The following is a 23079-nucleotide window of genomic DNA, read 5'->3' as shown; positions in this document are numbered from 1 at the left end:
TTAATGTATAAATGTGGTTTCAGTATACGGTGTTTGCAGTAATTTAGAAACACATGTATGTGCCTGCTAGGTAAGTTTGGTACATAACGCCGTGGAACGCACATGCAGTTTGCACTACTTTATTAGCAGATTCGATTTCGCCAGAACAGCCAAAATATAATCATTCTTCATTTAACCAACAGGGCAGCATAACGAGATGCGGTTGATTTTTAGTGCGCCTTCACATCTTGGATAGACTTAAAACAAAAAGGGATTCGGGACGCATTTGCGACAATGAGAGACCATAACCTGGAATTTACCCGAAATTTGAGAGGAAAGTTTAGACAAGCATTCTATTTATAATCTTGACAGTGAGAGGGTGAGTGACCGCTAAAACAACTGCTGTGAACTAAGCCCATACCGTTATCTTTTCATATAGTTTGATTTGTTTTTGTTTTGTTTTAAACCGGAGGCAAGTATCTCAAAGGGCTAAATTGGATAAAACAGCCATTGTGCATTGTCAAAATTGTGCACTTGTAGTTTGAGTACTCTGCATTGATATATAGAATAGCTCCGTCACTGCCTGTCACACAGTCTCATCATGTCGGCGAGTCGGGACAGTGCTTGCTTGGTGGGCTCAGGGCTGGGCAGCAGGAACAGCAGTGTCAGCGTGGGCACCATCAGTGCGTCTCCCACCTGCAACCAGAGCATGCTGAAGCTGGCCCCCTACTCCCCTGAGGCCACTGCCGCCTTCGCCACCGCCATCACCCTCATGGTCCTCATCACCATCGTCGGCAACATCCTGGTCATCATCGCCGTGCTGACCAGCCGCTCCCTCCGAGGGCCACAGAACCTCTTCCTGGTCTCCCTGGCTGCGGCAGACATCCTGGTGGCCACCCTCATCATCCCCTTCTCCCTGGCCAACGAGCTGATGGGCTACTGGTACTTCCGCTCGGTGTGGTGCGAGATCTACTTGGCGCTGGACGTGCTCTTCTGCACCTCCTCCATTGTGCACCTGTGCGCCATCAGCCTGGACCGCTACATGTCCATATCCCGGGCGGTAACCTATGGGCCCAAGCGCACGCCCAGGCGGATCAAGACCGCCATCCTCGTGGTGTGGCTCATCGCCGCCGTCATCTCCTTCCCGCCGCTGCTGTCCATGAACAAGAGCAAGAGCTCGGTGGACGGTGAGGGCGATCCTCAGTGCCAGCTCAACGACGAGCGCTGGTACATCCTCTACTCCACCATCGGCTCCTTCTTCGCCCCCTGCCTTATCATGATTCTGGTGTACATACGCATTTACCAGATCGCCAAGCAACGCACTCGCTGCCCCCCGGGGGAGCCCAGGAAGGAGGGCGCAGCCGCTGCCGCCACCCCACAGAAAGCCCGTGCTCAAGCCCAGCAGAACGGAGGTGGAGAAAGCAGCCCGGCCCCCCCTAAGAAAAGCTGTACCCCCAGGCCCCCCAATCTTGCTGTGCCCCCCTCTCCATGCTCACGGCAAACCAGGAATTCTACCAATCCCCACAACCTGTTGCAGCCCCCCTCTCCATCCCCAGCCCCAACTCCCACCACTCCCGCCTCACCGGAAGGCCTGTCCCCCTCACTGTCGGCTTCTCCCTCGTCAGCTCAACACACTGATTTAACCCCTAAACGCAAGGATGGCAAGAAGACGAAGAGCCTGGGGAAGAAGGCAGACAATAACAACGGTGACAGCTCCAGCTCAGGGTCGGACACAGAAGGGGGAGGGCCAGGTGGCCATGGGACTTCTAGCATTGCTGGGTCGCCAGGTGGTGGCCTTCCAACCTCCCCTGCCTCTGTGCAGAAGTACAGAGACATGCTTGCTACATCAAAGGGGGCAATCTTAATAGGGCGGAAGGCTAAGCCAGAGGGCACGCCCAACACAGCCCGGCGGAAGGCCATGGTGAATCGAGAGAAGCGATTCACCTTTGTGTTGGCGGTGGTGATCGGGGTGTTTGTAATCTGCTGGTTCCCCTTTTTCTTCTCCTACAGCCTGCAGGCTGTGTGTCCGGACGTCTGCAGCCTCCCAGAGCCACTCTTTAAGTTCTTCTTCTGGATTGGCTACTGTAACAGCTGCCTGAACCCTGTCATCTACACCATCTTCAATAAGGACTTTCGCAGGGCTTTCAAAAAGATCCTCTGCAGGAACACTAAGGGCACATTCTTTTAAAATGCTGTAACTCTGCTCTGCTGCACAAATGCCACCCTGGAATCCCAGATCAGTGCAAGAGCAGGACATGCACAAACTCTGAAGACAAGTGTCAAAGCCTTTTTCAAACAGCAAATTAAAGGCATGAAGAATATAATTGGACAAGACCAACAGTCTCAAAAAATCAGGGGATTCCTGCTTTGGAAAATACACAAGAGAAACCTGCAAGGCTTTCTGCAGACCTTTTTAAGCGATGCAGATAAGAGCAGGAGAGATGCATGGGACTGGTTCCTTCCCGATTCTTGCATTTTTAGAAACTCTGGCCTCAGGGATGTTTAAAGCATGGACCCCTACAGAGAACCGATCTGAATAAAAGACAATGCTACGCTTTTTTTGATGCTTCTCTTAAACAAAACAGATACACAAATTTTTGTGGAACAGCTTTGTGAAAACCTTTGTACAACTCATTGTTTTGGGGACAACATTTTAGCAAGGAAATGAAGCAGTGTCTTAAAAAGAGTCTAAAAAACAAATGATCCAAAACAACACAACAGCACAATGAAAGAGTCATTCCCTTTTTTATTAGGTTATGTTTTTCTTTGGATGTGCATGGCACTGCTAATGTCTGCAACCTACTCTAAAAAATGTGGAATACTTCCAAACAATTTTGGATCTGAAAGTCTTGAATGTAGCAGCGTTTCATTGACAGAGAGAGCTTGTTGTATCTGATAATGACCACTGAACATTAATCAAAACATTTCAACTCTGCCAATATCATCTGATCACAGCATGGAAAGCCATTGCAGGACTACTGACTTAAGAGCACGGTCTTATTTCAAAGGACGGACATGGCCTTCCCAGTTCTGAAGATACACACATTCTCTTTATAAAAGCAGTCATGTAATATATTTGTCTGTGTGTGTGTGTGTGTGTGTGTGTGTGTGTGTGTGTGTGTGTGTGCACGCATGTGTGTATTCTGCAAACATTTCCTTATTTCTGGAATTGCTTTTGCCTGTGTCATGGTGGAGAGAGGATTTGAGTCTGCACTGACACAAAGGACTTTTCTGGCTCTCTCCTGCTCTACAATAAGGTACTGGTTCATTTTGCATTTATTGTCATACAGGAATTACTGTGAAGTCAGTCAGGTAGACAGTCTATCTTTGCTGATGATATGCTGTTTGTAACTGGGTGTCGTCTAATTTGCTGCCTCTTGTATTTTTGTGCAAGACTGTGAAGCCTTGAATCAGTGTGTGTGTGTGTGTGTGTATGCGTGTGTGTGTGTGTGTAAGAGAGAGAGAGAGATAGAAAGAGAGAGAGAGACTGAGTGTCTATCTTCCAGTCATAGCAGAACCAATGAAGGGTATCTGATTTGTGAAACTGGCTGGACAACCCGACAGTGCCAATATCTCCACAGTATGTGTGGCTGCTATGTAGATCTCTCAGCTGGAATCAGTAGGAGGAGAAGGTAGTGGAAGAGTGAGAGCAGGATGCTCCATCCTCCAGGAATCCCTCGTGCACTGGTGAAGAAACACTTTGTGCGTGGACTGCAAAGAGATGGGGCTGTAGTCCTCCTGATGGACAAGTCACGGTACCGCTGAAATGTTTTCATTGAGGGCTGTGGTGTAAAAGTTTTGTATTATTTATTTTTCTCTTCTGTGCTTTTGCTGGTTTCATATTTATTGCTTTATCCCAGGTATGCTTCTTTTTCAGTTCAAGAAAAGTAATTTAAAAGTAACACTGAATGAACAAGACAGAAAATAATTTGGGTAAAAATGGAATGACTGTCACAGAATGGATGTGAGAGGCAACCAGCAGTGTGTGCTTTTGTTTTTCTCTGAAACGTGTGACCTTTTTGCATTTAGTGAAATGTCTGTAATTATGAGTGGGAGTGAAGAGGGGATTCATATTCTAACTGATGTTCAGCATCATCACTGCTGTTTCTTTATTGTTTGGCCTCATTTCTCTAGAGTGCATAAAGCTGCTGGTTTGTTTCCACTGCCTGCAAATAAAGCAATTCAACTAAGTGCAGCATGCAATCTTAATTATTTAACATGAGCAGAAGGGTGTGGGAGGAAAGGGCTAAATCCACCAAACTGAATATAATTTGGAAATATGAATTTTAATACAGTCACACTGTTGGAGTAATTATGAAAGCACAGGTTGGGTAAATGAGGTTGTAATGCAAATGCGTATTAAATTCCATATGGAATTCTGTATAGAATACCACCACTTCCTGCACACTTAGCAATTTAATACACACACAGCCCTGATGCAGTTGTCCATCCTACATGACAGCAAGTCACAATACAGCTAGATTAAATTGCATGTAGCATAATTTACGCACCAAATCTGGGGTTCTGTCACGTATGCTGTCATTTTTCATTTACATTTTCTCTCTATTTCTACACTTGTTCCCGAGCTGTATGCACACATATTGTTTTATGAGTGGCACAAAACTACTGACCGACGTCAAGGGAGGTGACATCTCTGTTCAGGAGGAGTGGGATGTGTAATTTACAGACTGTATTCATAGATGCGGGCTCTTGTTGCCTTGGGCCAGCTGAAAACAAAATAGCATCACGGATGTGTACGAACGCTTAGGGAGACAGATGTCTGGCACAGTTGTCTGAACATATGGACCTTGTTTTGAAGGAGCGTCCTTTTGAATTGGACCGGGATCAATGTCTCTGTTACTCATGTTTCTTACTAAGGCTAGCGAAATTCAGTATTACACAATGTAGATTGTAAATCTTTGCACAATAATGTTATTGTACAAAGCCTAATTATTTTCAAATACATTTGTATACCAATGCACTCTCTGGTAAAGTTGGTCTTCAGATTTCCCTCAGCCTTGAGAGTTAGGAAAGACATTAAATGCTGATTTTTTTCCCATACCTAATCGTGTTTTTATACCAAGCTCAGATTTTTGACAGGTATCCTAAGGCATTGAAAAAAAAGAGGAAAAACATTTTTTTGGTCAGTTTCATCCTTTAAAGTGAGGCAATGATTAAACCACGACAACTTTTTATAACAACTTTGAATTTGGTTCAAGGTGGTAAGGGGGTGAGGTGGTTTAATTGATCCATCCATATGCACAAGTAACAGTTTCTCCTGAAGTAAGTGAACACTTTAGATAGTCAGGCCACCAACTTTTTTGGTAAGCATTCAAACCACCCTTATGAAGGTCACAAGTTGTGCTGGTGCATTGACGTAATTTTGTGCTTTTAATTCCTTATCTGTGACTGACTGTGAAATTAGGTTATAGAAATTAATTTATAAATATGCATGCACTATAATGGGAATTTTTGTCCTTTTCATTCCAGCTGAAAGTCTCGTCATTTGTTTGTTTTTGTGTTTTTTCCATTGTTCCTGTGGATTGAATGTTTTTGACCTGTTTTCTCTGGAGCTCAACACAAGAAGCTTTTAAACTATTTTGAGATTCCAGAGGTCTGCATGCACATATTTTAAATTTCCACAGTCCTTATTTTGTGATCTTATCTCATGAATGGATAAGGTTGCTTTATGCAGTGAATGTCTGTCCCTGAACAAGTTACACTGTGTGTTATGGCCTTTGCTTTGTTTCCCTTGTTCTGTATTATCTGCCTCAGCTTCAAAGCCATTTCTCATAGCCGTTTGGGGATTTGGTGGACAAGACATCAGATTGTTGCCTTGGGTGGTCCCAAAAATATAATGCATTGCTTGCACCTTGACATCAAATCCAAGGAGGCTGTGAAAATAGCAGAAAAGAGTGGGCTCAAAGAGAGTGCCAAACCCATCCTGCTCACTGTTAAAGTCAATAAATTCAGTAAGACTTCTGCAAAGATAGGGGTAATGGTGAAATGTATTTCACTTAACTTACTGGGACCATTCCTGTTCTAGGCAATTCCTACCACAGTGAAGTGTCCCGTCTTGGTAGTTCATATTGCCATAAAAAATTCAAACAACAAAAAAAGTAGAATTATGCAGAAGTTAAATTTTACTACTGGGCTGTGATTTTGAAATGTTCTGCCTCATATAGGCTCAGAAATGTAGGACAGGAAGTCCTCCCTCTCTCCATACTCTGGGGACCCCATAGGGAGACCTTACAGAGTTATTAATTTCTCTTTGCCTATCCATCCTAGGTCACTGATTGTGCGTTTCCACCAAAAAAGGTCATTGAAATAGTGGGCAAGTCCCATCAGTTATCCATTGGACGTAGATCTTGCCCACGGTAAACAAGCATATCTGCATATAGGCAACCTTGGTCACAGAAATTACCTGTAACTAAAATTAACCGTCTTGTAAGCTAGGTCAAGGTTTACATCCAGTGAGTCTCAAAAATGTATATTAGTTGTTTAATGCTTGTTCTTTGCTTTGCTATGCTTCTCATATGTGGACACGGATGCTGCTGTGGTTGTGATCTCAATTAAAGAACATTTCTGACAACAGAACTTCAACCTATAGCTTTTAACCAAAGCTTTAGTGGTGGGTATTTAGGGGTATCATTCTCTAATTATCCGGAGTGTTTATGTTTGTGATTGTAACATCCAGGGATGTGGGGGCTTCTTTCTCATTATGGAAGGGGGGTGTTGTTTGATAGTTTTGGCAGAGATGATGGAACAGGATGTACAAAGCATGCTTAGTTGTAACGCCAGCACGTACTTCATATTTTGTTTAGTCATAGATTGAAAGAGATCCTCCGACAAGGTTGATCCCAGTTTCCAGCAGATACGAGTGACTGGACTGTTGCAGGATTGTCATTGCTCTGCCTCACAAATTTCCCAACAGTCCAGAAAAGCAGCTGGTCTCACATGATGGATCCCAGACTCCCAGCTGATACGTCAATGTCACATTGGATTATGTACTGTACTGTGGGAAAGCTATAATTGTTTGATGCTGTGTAAACCTAGAATTAAAATGCTGAAGTGCAGCTGATGAAGTGAAAGTGGAGTGAGTAACCTGACTTTTGGAAAGTTCTTTGTTTCTTTAGATATTTAGCATGCATTTACCAGTATGATATGCCTATATATCAGAGGTATCAGGTAATAACAGATAATTATTCTTTACCATTAACTAAATAATCTATGAGTTAGGGAAGTCACTTTTTACTGATAAAGAATGATTCAACAAATACTTCTGCATGTTAGGCTTGATTTCATAATAGCATGCATTTGAATTTCCCTGTGTCATATCCCTCATTATTATTTTGTTGATATTGCTCATCAGGTGAAAAGTTGACAAAAAAATTTTGCACTTTTAACTCATTGCATGATTTTAGTTGTCTTTGTGCCAGGAAGATTCAGCGTGGGACTCTTTGATGCAACTTTACTGACACTTTGTTTATTGATTAAACCAATTTACTCTATGTGGCTTTTCAATTAAAACAATGAAAGTGCAAAGGAAAAATTAATATAAAACATAAATATACTCAAGCAGCCCAGATAAATACTAATACTTGTATATGATAAAATGACACTTTTTTAATTCAAAATAACATATGTGTAAAGCGAACACCTACTGAAATGTGAGATGAACATATCTGAATAAAGCTTTAAGAGGCTATTTGGTAATCAGAAAGAGCTGCCGCACACATTCCCAAAGGTTCAGGACATGCCAAATGCACAGATTGCTGTGATTATCTTTTATCATGGACATTTTCCATCCTAACTACAACATTTGGTTCACAATAAAGAACTGCAGGACATGAATATACATAACTGCATTTTCATCTTTTCAAATGTGTGATGTTATATAATTTGTGAATGCATGTGTGTGTGTGTGTGTGTGGTGGGGGTGGGGGGAGGAGGAGGGGTGGTATGACAGGTCAATGGAGCAAGGGTAGTAATGTGAGTGTCATAAGTTTCTGTATGCAACATTCCTTACCATTATCAACTGCACTTAATTCAGACTGAGTGAATAATCATCCATGGACATGCAGAGGATTCAGTAACTCAGATATGCAGCTATGGGAAGAAAGCACACAGGGACATAGAATGCTCTGAATATGTGGGGAGTCTCACAGAAACCCACAGCTGCACACAAGGCATACAGAAGAAGACTCATTTATCTGCGTACACCCATTGCCAGCATATGCACACAACTAACAAAACTATGGCAACACATTTCTCTGTTCCACGCCACTGATGCATGGCCTTTTATTGTGGACAACAGCTGGACTACGCCCCTGTATTGATGCCATTTGGATAGTGGGAGTTACGCACAACTGATGCCTGTGACTGGACACAGACAAACCGAGGAAAGAGCAACAAGCATAGTGCCTCATATAGAAAAACAAACTCATAACATTGTTTATCTATTTTTGGTGAAATTGCAACCATTGTGACAACATGAACGATCGTGTTTCGCAGTGGGCAGCTGAAGCAATATTCACCTCATAATAACAGGGTGGATGCTGATAAAAATGATAATGTGCAGGGAGTCAGTTTAATTGCTTCATTAGGAGGAATGAACATTGTGCAATTTGCTAGCTCATGGGTGGGTGAAAATGAGCTTATTATCCACATGATGCATGTTTAGCTTGTTTCTGTCCCTTTCATACTGTGCCACTGTTTCAAGGGCTTTATTCAAAGTTAGAACTTGTTGTTGTAGAGGTAATTTGTAAAGGGGTCCCCGCCTGCACACCAAAATGCTGGGGAGCCAGAAAAAAACAAAACATCGTGTGAGCAAGCCGACCTGGGAGGCATACAGCACCAAAGAGCAGGAGACCACAAATTAGTATGTGGAGATAGAATAAAGGTGTCAACATTTTTCTTATCATCAGCACCATGTGTGCAGCAATCAATTTCCTGTCTGATCCTCCACCCTCAATGAAAGGAAACGTTGCACATTCAGCTGATTGGCTGTGCATTGTCAATGCCTGAGATCCACTGTGTAGAAGTCCAGTACACTAGCATGCCTGTTACGCATGCCCCCTCACTGACAATAATGACCTTTGGTGCATGTTACTACAACTTAAATGGAAAATGTATGCACTCTTTTAACAGCCAATCATGTAAGAGCCATATGTCTCCCACCGGCCTCCCTATGCCCAAGAAAACCCCCAAGGAAGCAGAAAGGCAGCTTCCACAAACTTAAGAAAGAAGATTATTGTAACATCAATATTTCATGTTTATTTTTAGGTCATATTTGTTGCTAAACAAAAAGTGTAGACATAGGGTCTTTCAGTAGGTCACTACCATCTAGTTTCATTCCAGTTTTGAGGGAGTTCTGAACAATGATACAGTCACCATGCCCAAAACTTACTTTGACACAAATTGTTAGTTAACATTATTCTTGGTACCCTTACATGACTGTAGAGGTATGTATTCAGGATGTTGCATTTTTCTGTTCATTCTCATGAAAAGCACTAATTGGCATAAAGGCAATCTTTAGACAATTGATTGAAGCAGGACCACCAAGTTCTTGGCTTACAGACCATGGTGTAAAATAATGAGTTATCAATATATAAGAGCTGGTACACATGAAAGCTTATGAATTAAATTTAAAATGCCCAGAGTCCTTCTTTAATGATGTTTAAATGATTATCTTTTATCAGCTTTTGCAAGCAGCTACATATGGTTTAAGTGGAACATGGATAACATGACTGTGTGTGAGCTCTACAAGAAAAAGGAGCTTTAAGTGGCACAGAGCAGAGAGTTAGTTCAAAGGCTAATTTGTTCGAAAACAGCTTAGAGCACATATTTGTGCGCTTTAAACTAAGAATTGTTTGGGTGTATAGCAAACCTCATTTTGTGTGAATCTTTACTAACAGGTTTGCTGCTACAAGTATTCATGCAGATATGGCATACAAAGGAAAACAAAGTAAAGTTATAAGTTTGAGCTTGCATGCAGTGTCCCTGTTTATGTCCATGACAGCAATGAATAATCAAACCTTACACATGCTTAATAACTTCCATGCCCAAACACCCACCTAGCAAACTCAAGTCTCCTTGCACTCCCATTTCCTATGTCCAATTAACATGAGTCTCTTCCCCAAACATATCAATTTTTTCTTTCTTTATTTTAGTTTTTTCTTTCTTTCTTTATTTTAGTTCATTAGTTTTTTCTGAGATGAATCATATTTAAAAATGTAGCAACAAACCAATCTTAATTTGTTGCCACATTTATGATTAAATAGTTCCAAATTCATGATTAAAGACTCAACAGAATGCAGCATTTAGATTAATTTTACAGATTTTTTCATTGAGGGGCGCATACCCCTAGGCTTCCACAGCTGAGTTCCCCAGATAATTAATTCCATTTCCACCACTGAATATAATAAACATATATAGCAATATCATTTGGAAGATTTATAAGCATATTGCTATTTAGACAATAGTGTTTGAATGACATTTTGTGAATAATTACAAAAAAATGTTATTTGAAAGGGTTTTTTTTTTAAAGACGTTTGTTAAATTAATAATATGCAAATGTTTACCAACAGATATGTCCAGAATAAAGATTAAAATCACTAACAAAGCCAGCTCTATCAGAATTTACCTTATGCAGTAGCTCTGTTTTGCGGCTGGCCTTCTGTATAGTGTGTCAACACTTAATAGTATATTGTATACGTCTTATTTCCATCTGATTTTGCCTGTGGTAAAAAATCTCCTGCCGAGTTTTGAATCTCTTCATAGCTTCGTTTTCCAGCCATGTGTTATGTCTGGCAACACATTTGATGAAAACTGTCATCTAAACTGAGATGTGCTTCTGTTCTAACAACTGTCATCAAAACTGGGCCTACTCAATCAGCGCACGGAAGGCGTTTCAACGTGTAAGTATACATTTGAATATTTGTCTGTGGTGATGAACGTCCTTTCTAAACGAATGTTACCAATAATAATAAAAAAAACTTCCCCTTACATACAACAAAATGGGTTTCACAGACGTTTTTGTGAGGTGTGAACGTTTGTGGATGACGTCATGTAGATTTTTGAAAACGCGCCTGGCAACATCGATCTTCCACGAATACGAATGTACGTGCAACATAAAAGGACCAACATATTACTGCTACTCAGTGGTCAAATGCAGGTATAGTTATAGTTAAATTTGTCCATAATGAACTTCTTCAATGGCTGTCCGCCTAACTAATTATTTAGAAATAAAAAATTGTCGCGCTAGCTACCTAGATATCATCGTGTTGGGAGACTACCTCACGCTAGATAGCTAACTTTAGGAAACTCACTCGCTTGTAGTCAGGTAAGTTCTGTCATTTCTCATGACCGTGTCGATTGTTTGTTAACTTTTTGTCATTATTTTCATTGTCATATTTTGAAGAGCGCGTGCAAATACTCTGGATTGCCTTAATAGTTATTTAGAACTAACGCAGCTAGCCTGCTTGCTTGCTGCAGTTGCAGTAAATGTCCAGCTGGTTTGCTCGGTAGTAACACAAAATAACTTAATTAGCCATGTAGATGTGTAACTCCCGCTTGTGCTGTTGTTTTCTTTCCTCCATACGCTTAACAATACAATACATAATCATGACATTCACTTACAAGATAGCTTGCTTTAGGTTTGAAAGTCACCGTGTTACGGTGCCTCTGTTTCCTACTGCTAAAATAGAAGTTACTTGTAGCTGGCTATCTAGATAGCCTCACATTTGAAGGGGTTCAGATATGGCAAAACATAACTGTACCACGAACTGAAGTTATCCTATGTCACATACAGAAATGGTCTGAAATGCATTTGCACAGCTGCATTGACGATACGGCGAATGTTTACTGATTCTGTGTGAAATCTCGTCATCTTTGCATTTGAATGAATGCTCCACATGTGAGCTAATCATGCAGTGTGCTTTTCACACCTTAAGAAGATGGTTCCAACTCAAGTGCTGTGTGACAGTTTTGGTTAGCTAATCTGAAATGACACATGGCTGGAACTTGCAACGCCAGGACTGCTTAACTGCAGCTGAGGCGTTGAATTTAGACACCATTGGATAATTCCCGAGTGTTTCCCAGGCGAGGGTCTGATAATGTTAGTCGACCATGAAAAATTGGTTTGAATATGAAAAGGCTCAGTTAATGTACAGCTCTGATTTGTGAATGGCTCACGTAGGAGTTTTGTACTCTGTTTGATATAATGTACACTGGTGGTTGACTCTGGCAAAAGTACCTGGAAATTGAAGGATAAAATTGTTGGTTTATGTTCCGGCCTGAAGTATTATAAGAAAACTCAGTTGGTCACAGCCTTTTATCTGGTCTCCCAATGAGGGCTGAATATTTACTAATCTAGAAATGCCATTTTTTCTACTTAAATTAATTATGCTGCATTTTTAAATTAGAGGCTGATGAATTTTAAAAGAGAACAGTGAGGGAGAATTGGTAGCAGTTAATAATGATACCAAAAGCATGGTTTATTGCTGTTTCTGCTGTTGCTCAGTGGCTCCAGAGAGGCTTGTGTTTCTTGCTCTCTTTTCCGCTGACATTGTTATTTAGGCAAGCCTTTGAGTGGAGACTCATAGTTTTTGCACTCTGAGCATTTTCTTAGTGTATTTTTTGTTTATGCAGCAGTTTGTGAACTTGAGAAAATGTTGTTTTGGGGACATTCTGTGAAGCTAAGGAGGGGTAGAAGGTTGAAGAACAATGGATTGGTGGCCTTTGTGCATCATCCGATCTTTCTTTCCCTCAAGATGACAGTTTAAGAATTGGCATTGAGCACTTTGAAGACACACACTCCTGTCCAATATTGCTGCCTCAGGATTTAAAAAGAAAAATAGGTTGTTTTCAGAAAACAAACAAAAATGAATGGCACCTTGATAACTCGTTAATGAGTTGAGGACAATTTTTCAAAGCCTGTGAAGTCTTAGTGGCCCTTTGGACTGAGTGTAAGGCAGTAAAGGTGTATTGTGTGTGCTGTTGCATCTGTGATGTGCAGCCCCAATGACTGAACTGCTGAGAGACTGAACGCTGTGGGGCAAGGCGTTGGCAGAGGGGACCATACTGCATGGCACTGAATATGAAATTACTCCGATTGTAAAGGAATGGACTTCAAATTCATGTTAATGGAAAGAGCCTGATTGGTATGGCTCCTGAGCCCTAGCTGTGGGTGATTGACAGGTAGGGCAAAGGTGAGTATTTGAGGTGACACAGGCTTGACTTCTTCAGCTTCAGCGGGTACAGAAGCTCGCACCCAATTACAAATGCTCTGCGGTGTGCATTCAGAAATTAAAATGTAGTCTGAGGGATAGAGATTTGCCTGAAACATTATTACAGACAATTCCATTGTGTCTTGATCCATCCCTGAGGTGTGCTGTCATGTTTAAGGCATTGTGAATCAAGGCACACTAACAAGCATGGTCTGGACTGAAGCATTCAATGAAGAGCTTTTCTGCATATTCATCAAATAAGATGGCTGTTGTGATGGGAGGGAGTAGAGAATGATGAATTATTTTGAATTGATGCAACAGATGTTCAGCTGCTTTAGTAACTATTCTAAGAATTTCACAAATCTTCCCATTATTCAGTTTCATTAAAATTATGTTAATTCCTTTTGCATTATTGACATTATGTGTGTGTACATTTGGTGGCAGGGCTGGGCATTGTGGAAAACCACTTACAACAGTGATTGGACTGTTTACCTGAATAATAAGTGCAGTGATAATTCTTGGGAAAAAGTCAGTGATTTGGCACTAGAACCTTCATAACATAACATGACCACAAATACACAAACTAATAAGTTATAGGATTATATGTTAGCTAAACAAGAAAAGACTTCCTAGGACTTTTCTCCTGTGGTCCACTAGTTACCTGGGATCCTGTACACATGGATAATAATACACAATCAAATACAACTTAAATGGTAATGTGAAAGAGAGGCCAAGGGAACCAATGTGGCCTTGTTTAGTCACCAGTTAAAAAGTAATTTGAATTAAAACAGTTTAATTCAAATGACTAATTTTGGATCTCTGCGTGTGTCTCCAAGAGGGACACTGTCTCCATTACTGTTTTCACTTTGGCTTTCATTGTATGGATGTTGTCTGCCCCGGTGTACTTCATCTTGAATTTGGCATCCAGCAGCTTGTCTGTACCAGGGTTTGCATATGTCTCCTTCAGGTAGTCTCAAATTTTAGCCTTGCTGAGGTCTGTGTCCCCTTCCTCCATTGCCAAGACAAGAGACAAGGATGGACTTTACAAATGACACACTGACATAGCCTTCACCTGAGAGTGCATCTGTGACCTCCATGAGTGGGCAGAAAGCCTTGCTTATTGATTCGAGGACATCGGTGCCTTGCCACGTAGGGGCCAGCTTCCTTGTCTTGTGGAACCTGGTCCCTGCTACTGCTTGAGGACGTTGTGTCATAAATTGCCTGGATCCCCATCACATGACTGAAGCTGTGTGGTCCTCCAGGAAGTACACTGCAAGCTTAACATGCCCTTGGCATCAGTGTAGTGCAGGGTTAAACTCATATACGGACCCATGGTTTGGCTTGCCAACAAATCACTCGTTGTTGTAAAATACAATTTCTTCTGAACTGCAGTAAGTTTTTTCATGGCATTTGTAATACAGATGTGGAAAAGCTGTTTGAGAGAAATGCCTCATTGAAGGAATATTGTATCTCTTGTCAAGACAATAAACAATTTCTTGAACTCTATTTGCCTGTAGACAAGGGAGCCATATTCTTTGTGATGTGGTATGTTTTGGTGTCTCTTATTTCACTTCACCGATGAGAGTTTGTGGGTGTACAAAGTTCCAGCTAGAAAGGCTCAGTGATGAGCTGTTGCTTTCTCGTGCCATCAGAGCTGCTAGGAGCATGGTTATCGGCGTCTGTCTATTGCTTTTTGGCCTTTTGATCCTTGCAATTACATAGTAGTGTTTTAAATGGGAAATAAATTGCTGGTATTTCCTTTTGAAGTTACCACAATTTTGTCACAATGCATGCATATTACCTCTCTCTTCTCTTGGTCATGTGGTATAAAACCAAAGTGTGTCAAAACTAGAGGTAGTGTGCTGCTTGGACGCAAAAAAAAAAAAAAAATTAATCAGAGGCATTTTCATTCCCATCCATTCTTGTTTTCTCTAGTTCGCTGAATTCCATGTGCAGGAATCATGGAGTTATAGCAACACCAGGTGCACTCAGTAGGCTAACCCGAGAAGGGTGGTTGCAATTAGCTAATGTATTTAGGTTAAGATGCAGATTCGGAAATCCATTTGCTGTTGCACTGAGGTTACGGATATGACTTTAAAACTGAAGGAATATAAATCAGTAATTACTGAAGTCACCGACATTAGCCAAATTGCATCGGCCTGTAAAGTTGGTCAGTTTTCAGCTTACCGCCCAGCCCTGTCCTGTGACAGACATAGCAGTCAGCTGAAGTGCAGCGATGTTTCATAGTTTGGAAGCATTTTGCAGGACTGAACACCCATTGAACCTATCACAGCAGAATCCTGCAACAAGAAGTTGTAGTCTGACTAGTAAAAAAAAAAAAAAAAATAGGCACTTATAATTATAATTGTAATATAATAATATTACCATTGATTCTTTTCGTGTTGAAAGAGCACACTAATGTGGTTACACATTAACAGATGTTACAGAGTGAATATTATGAGGTTGAGGCTACCCACGTAAGACATGATTTTTCAGAAGCATTTTCGAAAGTGCTGTAGTATTTGTAATAGTTGTCATTGGCTGGAAAGTAAGATGGGGAAGAAGAATGACGAAGAAAATGTAAATGTAATATGAGCCAAGTTTGGCCTTTTTGGCCTTATGAAGTTGTTTACAAATACTGTATGCTTAAATGAGATTAGATTGGACATAAGTAAATGTTTGTAAGGAGTCTGTGGTTATTACTGTACATAACCTCAAAAAGTGCTTATGTCTGGGTCCCAAAGAGGTCCCAGTATGCTGCTTGCCAAGTTGGCTGCATGGCATAGCTGCCATTCCAGTAAATTTGCACGTGATACTCCCAATTTGATTCTTCCTCACAGATACTCGGATGTTTGTGTTTGTTTAATGGTAGCCGTAAGGAAAGAAATATGTCACTGTAAGGACGATGGGGGCTTTGGAGTCAAAGTCTCATTGAAAGGCAGCCAGTTTCAGCTGCAGTCTGCCAGTTTTCTGGAATCTGTTTATATGTAGCAGCCTAATATTTTTAAAAAAGCTGCATTGCACCCTTTCATGACTTCATTTTCATCACAAATAAATTTGGGTGAATTTGTCGAGAAGCACAGTGCATATATCTCATAGACTGACAGGAAGATGCTTCAGTCATCTTTTACAATGGTAGTGAAATAACAAAAACAGTATGGTCAAAGTATGACATTCAAGTGCTTGGTTTTAATACGCTCAGTGCTCGCAATGTCTGTGTTCAAGAACTGGAGAGAAAGATGCATACTGTGGCATTATTATCACGAATGACAATGAAATATTATACATGTATGATCAGACATGCATGAACACACACACAGGGGCATCCACTTAAACACACAGACCAAATGCCATTGCCTGGCGTCGGGAAGTGGATTCGCATTTTCTTCATTTTTTTTATATGCGTGGGTTTGTGAAAGGGATGCAGGTAGGGAAGAGCAACAAACTCTAAGACCTGGCATCTTTACTTGAAGAGGAAGGGGCTGAGGGGTGTTCTGTTTTCCATAATGAATCAGCACGAGCTCTGTCATTTGTGACAGATATGCCAATTGCACAAGCTTGCTGTGCTTTCCTTGTTTTCTCCGTTTTTCCATGAGCTCAAACCCCCTCCCTTCCCTACACCTCTGTTTGTCTTCTGTGACATAATTTAACCTCAATACATTTTCTTTTCTGAATAAAGCAGTTATTATCCAGTGCAGGCAAAATTCATATTGTCACAGGCCAGTGTACTATGCATTTATCTTCGTTTGCGTTTATTTGGTGGCCAAGTGGGCAGATAATAAACTCTGATTTTCCATCTGATTCAATAATAAGGCTCATGGTAATGATCATAATCTTTTATGATCCATTTTCTGTGCAGCATATTCATAATATCAGTTGCAGCAGACTGCATCGTTTAGCATGAGCCATTATGGATAGTAATGGTGATGTTAAAACATTAACTCCTGCAATATATTTCTTGTTCTATGCTTTAAAAAGGAAATATTATTGCTGCTTATCAACAGCTAAGGAAACATTAAGACTGCTGTATCGTTGTGATTGACAGATCTCTCTCAACTGTGAGCAAGATCTTTATGTGCGAAAGGCTGTTACATCCTCAGTGTAGATTACATACTCAGTAAAGACAAGGAAATGTTTAATTTGAAAATGATACCCATAGAATACTCAAAGGAGTCTTGAGTTCAGAGTGTTAATTACCTGTTCAGCTGTCCTGTCAAAGGATTAAGTCAGTTTGATGGTCCAGGCTTGAATGCTTCAAGAAAGATATTTTCCCTGTCTTTCCTCCTCTGCCTCCAGGGAAAGGCTCACTGATTGGACTTTATTGTCCTCATATGTCTGAATACGTGACATTCGGCAGACACAACAGTGCAGATTAACAGGACAGAAGTATATGCAAGCCTAATCGGTGTTTCTTAATTTTCCAAAGTTATTTATAGCCACTGGTGTAAAACTCTTACTGAACACACGTTTTCGCAGTGCAAGCAGAGATGCCTATGGCCAAAGGGCAATTTCTCGAAACAGCCATGCAACAGATGGTCCAGATCACAGACTATAACATTTGATTTACATGGAATAGCTTGGATTTTTAGACCACAGATGTTCACCATAGGGAGTCTGATGATCTTTGATGAACCCTTTGTAATTTTCATTTTGGTTGCACAGAAACTATCATGCATGAGATACTCTTTATGGGAACGCGTTCGCCACGCAGAATCGGAGAGCACCAGGACAGCCTGGTCCCTCTCGCCCAGCTACCCAGGCTGCAAATACTGATCTCTTAGTTGCAGCAATTAAGTGCCAGTTCAGGAACTAGCAGTACAATTTATTGTCAATTTATATCCTGCAAGGGAAATCAGAGCAATATTTCACTTGAGCACGGTCATTTTAATTAAAAAAAATCCACTGATGACTTTTTTCTCCTGCTGATGGTGATAGATTTTTAACCCATGAATTGCTGCTGTGTGCTGTAGATTTGCCTTTCCTATGCATGCGTGTGACAGGGGAGATACCATCAATTTCATCATAAGCCTCGACTGTATTAATACTCATCCACATTCGAATTTTTGGTGCACAGACTGGTGAAAACACAACCCCTGCCATCGCCTGAAAGCAGTGAATTTTTGAACAGGAGAGTGAAGAAATGCCATATCTAGGAAGTCGTCAGTACACCGCATTGTATCCTATAAATGCTTTGCTGTTTGATTGCTGTAATTTCATACCTTTCTCTCATATATAGCTGTAACTGTACATCTGCCTTTTGGATGTGGCCTCAGATATTCTGTACATAAACTGTATGGTACTGGGCAGCCATGTAGCGTGGTACTAAGGAGCAGGGCTCATAATCCAAAGGTTATCAGTTCAATTTCTAGGTATACAACTGCTGTTGTAGCCTTGGGCAAAGTACTTAACCTGGATTGCCTCAGTAACTGTCCTGCAGTACAAATGGATAGCTTGTAAAAATAGATCAAGATGTTTAAGTTACTCTATAGATAAAAGGATAAAAGTGTCTGCTAAGGAAAAATGTAATGTAGGACTGTGAAATGACTTGCATTCATAATTTTAACCATCTCTTGTTTAGAGGTTTATAAAAGGCCACACTGCCCTAGCTTTTGTATGTATGGACTGATGCACCTACCACGTCCTGTGCGGTAGACCAAACTACTTGTGTGGGGAATTTGTTGCTGCTGGCCTGAGAGATTTGCACAGTGTAAGCCCAGCAAGTCAATTAGAAATATGCAATTTTCAGTTGCTGTTTTTCAGAGAAGAAAGTGCCCTGCATTTTGCATAATTTCTGGTTTGGTGAGCATTTTTTGATAAGGGTCATTTTGTTGAATAACAGCTCCTGGTATTTGCTTTGTGACTGAACTGAGTTGACATTGCAATAATTGCTGCAAAAGATTGCCGTGATTACAAGTCTGACATGCTGTTGTAATTGGAATCTTCCGTTCTGTTTGACCCCTAGGGCAAAGATAGTATGAGGCCATTATCAAAACAGTGATGAGATACCCAGTGTCTGTGATACATTGCCAAATCAAGTCAGCCTTCAGAATGAGAGGCCTGCAAGTGGCCATGGGTGACTGATCGCTCATACGGTAGGGAGACCTCTCGATAAAGTCAAGAGGTTGTTCTCCACTTTTAAAAGGACAGAGGGAAATGGTCTGTTAAGGGAATGTCCTTTCATGTGCTTGCGAGTACCTTGAGTGTATGATGTGTCCATTTCACAGACCGTTGTTACACCATTACAAACCCCCTCCCAAGGCCGTGTGTTGCTGTAAAAATGAAGACATGTTTGCTGGCAGAGTGAACACAAAACCACAATTCCCTTCTTCAAAATAGCAATCTTGTTTCCCCTCTTGTGTGTATTTCAGCCCCAGGGACATTAGACCTTGACACATTTTACTTTAGTAGCTTGCTGACCTTAACACTTTGTCATCAAATTGTTAACGTCTGCATCCTGCTGTCTCAGATGGAGAAGCCGTATATAATGCATTTACTGGAGTTGAGGAAGGCCGGTTCTTTTGGAGTTAAAGATTGAAAAGACATTATGTTTAAAATGGGGCAAGGAAGCAGGGAATATCCCAGGCTCATCCTTTCCCCCTAATACTATAAAAAAACACCAGATATTCTTGGTTTAATCTGTAAGAGGTAGGAATCCTTTCACTGTAGGAATCAAGGAGAGGAAGATGACAGAGAGAAGGAGGAAAGGAGAGCTTGTAGGATGAAGGCTAGATCTTTGTTAATCTAAAAAAAAAAAAAAGTGTAACCGTACTTAATACGATTTAAAGTGTCATGTTTTTCCTTGCCTCTGCAAGATTTTTGTAGACAACTTGCAGGCTTTCATTCTCCCTCCGAAGAGGTGTCAGCAATCCGTGCGTCACGTTAAATACTGTTTTTTGCAGGCAGACGAGCTGTGATTCAGTGGGTCTCAGCGCCTGCGTGCGCTAGCCTCATTATCCCTGATTGTACGTGTCGCTGGCCTGAATACGTAATCACAGGGGGGGGGGATCAGCGTTTAGGCTGCCATAGAAGGGCAGTTTTCCGGTTTGTGCATTCAGCAGGCGTGAGCCGTGGAGGTGAAGTGTTACATCCCCCCCCTGCTCACTTTCCTGAGTAAAAACTGGACTCTTTACTTGAAAGTAGGAAATCTAGTGCCCGGGTTGCAGTGACTTGCATGTTAATCCTCAAATGTCTTCTTTGACAGAGGGACTCTCTTCTTTTATGATGTTGTGATTGTGTTTTCCTTAAGGAGCTATTTGATTTTTAATGAACTGATGTATATTGCATCAGTTTCTTTTAATTAGCATTTTTGTGGCACAGAAAAAAATTTTTTTTTTTTTTCTTTCGGGCACCTCTGCTGTCACATTGCCTGAATGATTTACATCAGTTCTGACACTACTTTAAGGCTTGTACCTTTCCAGCAGGGACTGGTCCTTCTTGCATGATAATGCTATAGGATTTTTTGTTTCAGTGGGTAGTGGAAGATTAATAGGATGTTGCGTCAGGGATGGGAGGTGGAGGTGGTCAATGTTGGGAGGTGAGCGCATGCAAGCACACAAATTTGATTCAAATCCATTGTTCAGTATTTGTGATGCATACAGTTGCTACAGTACCGGGGACCATAGCAACTGCAAGCTGTCATTACTCTTACGGTCTGGGGAATGGCTGGCTTGAATGAAGACACATACAAGAATTTCAGTTTGTGAAGGTAAACAGGGCTTGTGTCATATCCTTCTGCAGACTGAAAGTGTTAGACTAGAGGAAGTTCATTTCTGTTAATGTATACCCGCTAGAGAATAAGTTGAGTGATTAAGGTTAAAAGCCCAAATTTAGGAACGGCAGCCTGTTTTCTCTCTCACGCATACATGCACACACATGCATGCACACACGCACATACATGCACGCACACACGAACATACATGCACGCACACACATGCGCAGACATACACGCAGGGAGACACACCGAAATCCTGAGGCCTTTGGATCATCGGGGAGCCATGTCATAAGATATTCCCTTCTGCCAAACACACACACACATCCACAAATATCTTGGGATCACAGGGTCAGAGAGTGGTAAGTTTTTCCACAGGAAAATTAACCGGCATGCAAAACCACAGAATCTCTCTGTCTGCACACTACATCTGAATGATTCTTTTCTTCATCTGTATCTATCTATATCCCAGAGGTGTTCGACTCAAGACATCAGGGGCCCCAGGGGGTAACCTAGATTTATTTATAACTCGGAGCTGAATAGCCTGTTATTTTTTCCAGGTCCTCATCAGCTTAGTCATTGGGAGGCACGAGGAAAAGCCTGGAGTGGAGTTGCTGTGTGTCCTGCCTCTGTTCCTCCTGGGGCAGAGCCACGGACACAGCTCTTATTATCCTGCTGTCACAACACCCTTTCACACTGCTCTTGTTGACCCAGCAGGATGGGCGCAGCACACCCGCTCATGCCAACACTGCGTGCGTTAAAACTAGGCCATTTTCGTGATGGCCGATGATGAAAGCCTGTGCCTTGTTCACGCTTGTACCTTGGAGACACTGATACAGAGACAGCTCGAGTCCCTGATTGCAGTGGCTCTGCTGGTACTGTGTGTGTGTGTGTGTGTGTGTGTGTGTGTGTGTGTGTGTGTGTGTGTGTGTGTGTGTGTGTGTGTGTGTGATGGGCGCGTGCGTGCATGTGCGTGTGTGTGTTTCACTTCTTTTTGTAGAGCAGGTGAGTCATTTTTCATTGTTTCAGTTGTCTTTCAAACCAAGGCAGGGAGATAACGTTGGGAAGTGGGAGTTGATATGAAAATTGGGCCCTGTTTTGTCGTTTGTACTGCCCCTTTGAGCAGAATGCTTTCCAATCTCTGAGGCGGTCTCTCTGATCCTCAGAATCTCACTACAAGGTCCCATTCCTCACTGACTGATTAGCATCACGACTCTAATATGTCTTTGTGTGTTTATGAGCATGTGTCAGAGATTTTTTTTGGATTAGTCTCTGGTGTAATTAGTTTGGCTTGTCTCTTAGGTGTTAAGAAGTGACTCTTGGCAAGCATAAGTTATTGAATTATTGAAATGCAATTCCCCAGCAGTGCTCTTAAATCACACTAGCGTTGAGGTCTGATTTCTGACTGCTAGTTAAAATCTCTCTCTCTTGCTCTCCCTCTCTCTCTCATTCTCTGTCTCCCTCGATCTTGTTTTTATGCCCCACCAACAAAAAGCGCATAAATATCCCACAGTACCTTCATCATAAAAGAGGTTTCTGGCCTCCAACACAGCCAATTATGCATGAATTTTGATTATTCCTGACACAAATGTTTTCCTCAATGGTACCCAGTGCCCTATCAATTAAAAATGTTTCTGATGAGTTTTTCAGATATCTCGCCTGTAACTTAGCCCTTTATGCTTGAAGCACTTAGGGAATTTGACATAAATAGTCTACTTACTGTTCCCCAGAACCCTAATGATCCTCAAGATCAAGGTCAAATGTGAAGATCACAAAGGCTCCTGAAGAAGTTTTCAGTTGACTTTTTTACTTGTTGTACTTTAAAACGTAGATACCCACTTAAAAATTCTTTTTCTATGTATCATGTTCTCTGGATATTAAACGGAAATGTTTAAATATTGTGGCAGTATTTTTTCAGACCTCATGGTTTGTTTCTCTTACTTAGATCAGTGCTGAAGATAGGCGCTGCATGTGATTAATGTAAAATTCTTAAGATTGACAGATAGTGGGTGAAAGAACACTGCACTGAGAGCTGCTTTGCAGAAGTATAGACAGAAACCGTAGAGCAATTCAGAGCTGCTTGATTACAGAAAGAAGGAAAGAGAGAAGTATATGTACACCCAGAGGTATGGGTGAGTAATTAGCAGCCCTTTCAATGGTTTT

General features: G+C 41.4%; 1 protein-coding gene across 1 annotated transcript; it reads left to right on the top strand.

The window, feature by feature from the left end:
• Positions 1-438: 438 nt before the first annotated feature.
• Positions 439-2336, top strand: adra2b (adrenoceptor alpha 2B). Its single transcript, XM_036527294.1, has one exon. The coding sequence runs from the start codon at positions 581-583 to the stop codon at positions 2165-2167; it is 1587 nt and encodes a 528-aa protein (XP_036383187.1). The 5' UTR covers positions 439-580; the 3' UTR covers positions 2168-2336.
• Positions 2337-23079: the final 20743 nt, after the last annotated feature.

The sequence above is a fragment of the Megalops cyprinoides genome, chromosome 4, assembly GCF_013368585.1.
Source record: "Megalops cyprinoides isolate fMegCyp1 chromosome 4, fMegCyp1.pri, whole genome shotgun sequence".
NCBI classification, from domain to species: Eukaryota; Metazoa; Chordata; class Actinopteri; order Elopiformes; family Megalopidae; genus Megalops; species Megalops cyprinoides.
The sequence above is the reverse complement of the archived record's forward strand: the minus strand, read 5'-3'. Positions and strand labels throughout refer to the sequence as shown.

What these genes read in the sequence shown, in the direction of transcription:
- adra2b (XM_036527294.1), top strand. Translation starts at nt 581, where the DNA reads ATGTCGGCGAGTCGGGACAGTGCTTGCTTGGTGGGCTCAGGGCTGGGC.